Below are 6,950 nucleotides of genomic sequence, written 5' to 3' on the forward strand. Positions count from 1 at the left end.
GAATAAGGGAGCTGAGCTTACTTCATACTTTATAATATAGATATAAGAAGTGGAGAACATATATACAATGTTTGATGGCTTAATAATTTTATCTGGTTTCTACCCCCAGTAATATGTCTAGATCAAGAAATTAATACTTTGAGAAAGATCAATGATCTAATTTGAATTAATACACGTCATAGAAATCTCAAAATTGGTATGCCTTTTGCAATGATATGCCTATTAACTTTTATTCAAATGTTATCTAATAAATTTGCCTAAATCAAGATTAATCAATGAATATATATAATGAGAGATCTCATCAAATTATATCTAATAAATTAGTATTATGAGATCTAACTCAACTATATATAAATTGTTCATGATTTAAGAACCAAATATTAACTCATGTAGTTATATTAAAATAATTTTTATTTTTTCATTGATGCCATATGTTTTTATGAAGCTTATATACCATGATGTCTATTTTATTCAAATTATCTTGTTTACAATTTTTGTGAGAAGCCACTTTCAACAATATATTTAAGAATTCCGATTCTAAAGTATGAGAGTCTAAAATTAATTCTTCTTTTAGGATCTTAATAGAAAAAAGAGTTTAGCAAGTTATAAATAACCTACTAAATAGTCTATGAAAAAATAATTAAGAAAAGTAGGGTCCATTTTAAACCTTTAACTTTGAGAATAGATTTTTGACACCATTGATATATTTTTTCTATTGAAACGAGTTTTAAGAAATTTGTTCTCGAAGTAGGTTATTTTAAAAAAAAAATTTGATGTATTTTAAGGTGTTTTTTTTAAAAATATTTTGATAAATAATTAAAAATATGAGAATACTTTGATAATTTCTATACAATTGACCTTTATGGAGAATTTAAGTAAATAATTAGGGTTTGTTTGTCATCTGTTTTCCCCAAGTGGATTTATGTTTTTGAGAACTAAGAAATGTTTCAAAAATATTATCCAAATGAACTATTAAACCCTTAATCTATATGCATCTTAAGTGGGAAACAAATCAAATGAACTTCAAATGTATCTCTAGAGAAAAAGAAAAAAGGAAAAAGAGCTATGAGAATTTTACTGTATTGATGATAAAAAAAGACCAAGAATTTGTTGAATGTGAAATCAACAACTTCCAAATTATTAGATTGTCTCATATTGGTGAAAGCCAGCAAGTTGAATTTTCTTGGAAAAGAGAGAGAAGATGAGAGTTTGTTATTGGTTTGAAAGAGAGACAATTATGAATGTGAAAGAGGAATAGTGATGATTATATACCCTAAACAGTTATGCAAGATTGTCATTAAACTCAACCCCCGACATATTACCACCTTGCCATCACATGGTTTTATTATATATAAAATAAAATAATAAAAAGATAGACATCAAATAAATTAAAATTTTATCCCTTGCTTGGATGCTGAATTTTTTAAATTATCTTTTATTTTTCTTTTCGAACAATGTTATCAAATACTTTGTTATATTAGTTTTTACAAAGCATAAGATATGTTATAATTTTTATTTTGCTCTTATGTGCTATAGTATTTTTAAAATCTCTACTAAGTAAAATAAAAACATTATAAAATATCTTATGTCTTAGAAAATCTAATTTAACAAAATATTTGATTGGTGTTCCAAAAGAGAAAATAAAATTAAGGTAATTTAAAAAATTCACCACCAAAGGTTAAAATTTCAATTTACATTTTTTGATGTTTGAATTACACATTATGTATAAATATTCTTTTACTAAATTATTTTATATATAATAAAAACATGTGGTGGCAAGGTGGTAATATGAAGGTTGTTGAGTGTAATGACAATCTTGCATAACTGTTTAGAGTATATAAGCATCACTAATCCTCTTCCACATTCACAACTGTCTCTCTTTGGAACCAATTAACAAACTCGCTCCCGCTTTCTCTCACTTTCCCAAGAAAATTCAATCATATACTTTGGAAGTTGTTGATTTCACATTCAACAATTTCTTGGTCTTTTTGGTCATCAGTCCGGTAAAATTCTCTGAACTCCTCTTCCTTTTTCTCTGGAGATCCATTTCGAGTAGTTCATTTGCTTTGTTTCTTGTTGAAGAATCATATATGTTTCTCTATCACTTTCTCTCACTTTCGGTCTCGCTTCCTCCAGAAAATTAAATTCAACTTTGCTAGCTTTCAAGAATCTGATAACTTGGGTGTTGTTGATTTCATATTCAGCAATTTCTTCTCTGTGTTGTTCATCAGCGATCAGGTACAGATTCTTTAATCCTTTGTTTCTTTTTCTTGATATCCTCGTCAAGTACAATTTCTTTCTCAGTTTCTTGGTCAAGAATCTGAAACTCAAATTCACTTGGAAGTTGTTAATTTCTGTTTTCTAATCAGATTCCCTTTTCACTTGGAAGTTGTTTCTTTCAAATTAATCCAACATGTATGCTAATTTCAGGTACATTCCCCGATTGAATCCTTTTCATCTCAACTCTCATCTTCTTTATGAAATTTTTGTTCTTTCTGATCTTAAACTTAATTATAAATGCATCATTACTGCTCAGCTGGCCCAACTGCCGACCACCCACATCAACACCGGACCCAACTCCAGCACAGGATCCCAACCCAACTCCAACATGGCTCAGCTGTCATTACTGCTCTCGGTTCTTTATTAGCAACCTAAATGTTCGAGTATGTCTCTCTCCATATATCAGAAATTAATTGGAGCATTTTATGTTTTACATTTTTCTTTTATGTTTCTTTGATGAATGTTCTCCTTGTAGGGTGTTGTTGTACAAGCCAGGGAACCCAATACTAGCTACTATGTGGCTGATTACATGTATGTTTTTTAATGTGCTTGGTTGGGAATAAAGAAAAAGATCGATTCTTAATAATTTGAATTGTTACAGATAGGGTAGCTTTATTTTTGTGGATTTTAATCACAACATAAGGCTACATTTGTGTTTGTTCATGGATGCAGTACTAACACTTACCGTCCAGACGATGGATTAATAATTTCTGAATGGATTACAGCTGAAAATGGGGAGAATAATTTGGCCTTGACCCGTATCTACTGTGACAGATGCAGACTACCTGCTGGCTGGAAAGTCGTAAGAAATTAATTTGGCCTTGTTGCTGTGAATTTTCTGTTTTATATGTTGGCAAGCTCTAATCTCAAGCTCAATATCTCGTCACATGCAGCTTCAGCGGAGCCAAACTCACCCTATTGTCGATATAGGCCACGTTTTGCTGCCAGTTACTCCTCCTGCTGCTTCTCCTTCTCAGCCATAATGGCTCAAGGACGTGGCTAATGGCTGATGGCTCTCCATATATACAGTGGATGTGGCTCGTGGCTGATGGCTCTCCATATATAGTCTCTGTTACTTAAGAATCTCAATACAGTAGTTATCCAATGCAATGTACTTGTGATGTAATACCAATTGCTAGCTAGTACCAGCTCTGTTTTCAGAAGCTTTCATGTTGGGTTGAATAAATTCATGAGAATTCTATGTCGTAATGTGTAAATGACTTCTTTTTCTTCATGGTATCCAAGTTGCAATGCCCAAAAGAAAATGGTTGAAAATTTTTTGAGCTCTTCCATTACTACCATTTACTCTTATGGTGGTAAAGAATACCAGACATTGCTTTTGCCAAATGTCGTCATCGACACATTTTATTCTATTTCATGTTTGAATCACAAGATTTGATATATTATAGAAGATAAGGTTAAGTATAAATGACATATTTTCTATTTTGAAACGTTTAAATTATCTTTTAATGACATATATTATAGAGAGAGAATCGTAATTTCCAAGAGAGTGTAAATTATTTTCACAAACCTAACTTGTCCAAATTCATAACTCAATGAAAGGATCATAGAATATTTAATGGAATTGGTATGAGGGCATATATTTTTTTCTTATTGTACTTGATGGATATTTTAATAAATTATTATGACACATCCTTAAAATAGAAAAATATAAAAATTATAAAATATCTTATGTCTTATAAAATCTAATATAACAAAATATTTGACCAGTGTTACAAAAGAAAAATAATATTAAGGTAATTTAAAATATTATTCACCATCCAACCAAGGGGTTAAAATTTTAATTTACATTCTTTGAGGTTTGAATTACACATTATGTCTAAATAATATTATTTTATTAATTTATTTTAAATATAATAAAAACATGTGATGGCAAAGTGGCAATATGAAGGTTGTTGAGTGCAATGTCAATCTTCCATAACTGTCTAATGTATATAATCATCACTAATCCTTTTTCACATTCATAACCACCTCTCTTTCAAACCAATTAACAAACTCTCGCTTTCTCTCACTTTCCCAAGAAAATTCAATCTTAATACTTTGGAAGTTGTTGATTTCACATTCAACAGTTTCTTGGTCTTTTTGGTCATCATTCTGGTAAAATTCTCTTAACTCCTTTCTTCTTTCTTTCTTTATCTGGACATCCATTTCAAGTAGTTCATTTGCTTTGTTTCATATTGAAGAATCATAACTGTTTCTCTATCACTTTCGGTCTCAATTTCTCCAGAAAATTAAATTCAAGTTTGCTAGCTTTCAAGAATCTGATAACTTGGGTGTTGTTGATTTCACATTCAGCAATTTCTTCTCAGTGTTGTTCATCAGCGATCAGGTACAGATTCTTTAATCCTTTGTTACTTTTTCTTGATATCCTTATCAAGTACATTTTCTCTCTCAGTTTCTTGGTCAAGAATCTGAAACTGAATTTCAATCGGAAGTTGTTAATTTCTTTTTTCTGATCAGATTCCCTTTTCACTTGGAAGTTGTTGCTTTCAAATCAATCCAACATGTCTGCTCGTTTCAGGTACATTTCCATTTTGAATCCTTCTCATCTCAGTTATCATCTTTTTGATAATATTTTAGTTCTTTCCCTTAAACTCAATCTAAATGCATGGGTCAAGGAAAGTGACAGATTGGCCGGAAACACTGGAACCAGCCATACCAACACCGGAACCAACAGAAAATCCCGACGAATGGATCACCTGTAATCACTGCTCCCAACGCTTAATTAGCAGCCAAAATGTTCGAGTATGTCTCTCCCCATATATCAGAAATTAATTGGAGTATTTTATGTTTTACATTTTTCTTTTATGTTTCTTTGATGAATGTTCTCCTTGTAGGGTGTTGTTGTACAAGCCAGGGATCCCAGTGCTAGCTACCATGTGGCTGAGGACGTGTATGTTTTTCATTAATTATTATTATTTCCAGACACTTGCTAGTAGGTTTCTCAATGTGATTGGCTGAGAATTAAGAAAAGATTCTTATTAATTTGAATTGTTACAGATAGAGTAGGTTTATTTTTGTGTATTTTGATCATAATACTAAGTCTAGGTTTGTTATTTTGTTCATGGATGCAGTGCCAATATATTCCATCTAGACGATGTGGTACATCTAGGTTATAAAAGGATTAGAGCTGAGAATCAGGAGACTGATTTGACTTTGGCCCGAGTCTATTGTTGTACATGCAGACTACCTGCTGGCTGGAAAGTTGTAAGAAATGAATGCCATTCCCTTGTTGCTGTGGATTTTCAGTTTTATCTCACATGTAGCTCAATATCTCACATGCAGCTTCAGCGGAGCGAAAGCCACCCTATTGTCCATGTAGACGACTTTTTGCTGTATGTTCCTCCTCCTCCTCTTCCTCCTTCTGAGTCATAATGGTCTATTGACATGGCTCATGGCTCATGTCTCTCTGTTACTAAGAATCTCAATGCAGTTATCCAATGTAAAAACTTTAGGAATACCTAGGATGAGATGAGAAGTTTTGTTGCTGTCATGGCATCTTTATAATGTCTTGGGTATTTTGATAGTTTGTAATATTTCAAATACTCATTGTAGCTACTTTTGGACTTGGTTAATACTCCACTGTAGTCAAGTTTAGGTGAATGTTCTGATTGAAACTTAGCAATAATATTGAAACATACCATTGAAATTTACCATAATTTTTCATACACAAAATTCATTGTTTAATTCCACTTGATAATTTCGAATGAATAAATTTTTTTAACTTCTTTTGCGCTAACTATTTATCTCTCTCTAACTATATATATATATATATATATATATATATATATATTGTTACTTTTAAAATCTTAGGAACAAAATAAATTTGAGGATAAAGATTCAATTAATTGAGGGAAGATAGATAAATAATTCTAATGATTTAATCTTATATGTCAACTAAGGAAACTTTTTTCCCAAATCACTTCTATATTTAAAAAAAATATTAACTATTCATCAATTTCATACTTTGGATGTTTATGACAGCCTTGGTGTAATTACAATAATAGTAGTAGTAGTGATAATAATGGTAAGAATATCCTTGATATAATTATAATAGTATAATAACAATAATGATGATGATAATGTTAATAATAATAGTGATAATGATGATAATAATGATAAAAAAGAAAAGGTTCTATAAAAGATATAAGAATACTTAAATACACTTTTGAAAAATCTTAAAATTTAGTGAAACAAAAAATTCCCACTTTTTGAAATTTTTAAAAAGTTTTTAGATCACTTTTGGTATAAGAGTTGTTATATTTTGTATATTAGTTAATATTTTTAAAAGTAAAAAAAAAAAAATGAAAAATCTCTTGAATCTTACAATTTGCTTCCTAAAGGGACTGTTGTAGCATATAAATGATACGGTAAAACTCAAGTTGCTAATAAAATCCCCTTCAAACTATTATCGGAATATTTATTTAAACTTAATCATGGGAGTATAAAACCAAAGTTCAAAAGTAGCTATGATGAAATATAATCAAGATTAGAGTATTTTCAAATATTAAGAACCATCAAAATAGCCAAAACATTACAAATATAGCCACGACAGCAACAAAACTCATTATCTCATGCTATGTATTCACCAAGTTTCAAATTTTGTTCAATTGGTATTACATCACACGTACCTTACATTGGATAACTGC

General features: G+C 30.4%; 1 protein-coding gene across 1 annotated transcript; it reads left to right on the plus strand.

Moving 5' to 3' along the window:
* Nucleotides 1-1,851: 1,851 nt before the first annotated feature.
* LOC109124009 (uncharacterized) lies at nt 1,852-5,960 on the plus strand. The gene is made up of 7 exons (XM_019225499.2): nt 1,852-2,003; nt 4,529-4,630; nt 4,782-4,822; nt 4,920-5,046; nt 5,139-5,194; nt 5,376-5,508; nt 5,587-5,960. Exons 3-7 carry the CDS (start codon nt 4,806-4,808, stop codon nt 5,674-5,676), a joined length of 423 nt encoding a protein of 140 aa, XP_019081044.1. The 5' UTR covers nt 1,852-2,003; nt 4,529-4,630; nt 4,782-4,805; the 3' UTR covers nt 5,677-5,960.
* The last annotated feature ends 990 nt before the right edge of the window (nt 5,961-6,950 follow it).

Source organism: Vitis vinifera, chromosome 15, assembly GCF_030704535.1.
Source record: "Vitis vinifera cultivar Pinot Noir 40024 chromosome 15, ASM3070453v1".
NCBI lineage: Eukaryota > Viridiplantae > Streptophyta > Magnoliopsida > Vitales > Vitaceae > Vitis > Vitis vinifera.

What these genes read in the sequence shown, in the direction of transcription:
- LOC109124009 (XM_019225499.2), top strand. An exon ending in TACCATGTGGCTGAGGACGT is followed by an intron (nt 5,195 to 5,375) that starts GTATGTTTTTCA and finishes TCATGGATGCAG; the next exon opens with TGCCAATATATTCCATCTAG. An exon ending in TACCTGCTGGCTGGAAAGTT is followed by an intron (nt 5,509 to 5,586) that starts GTAAGAAATGAA and finishes TCTCACATGCAG; the next exon opens with CTTCAGCGGAGCGAAAGCCA.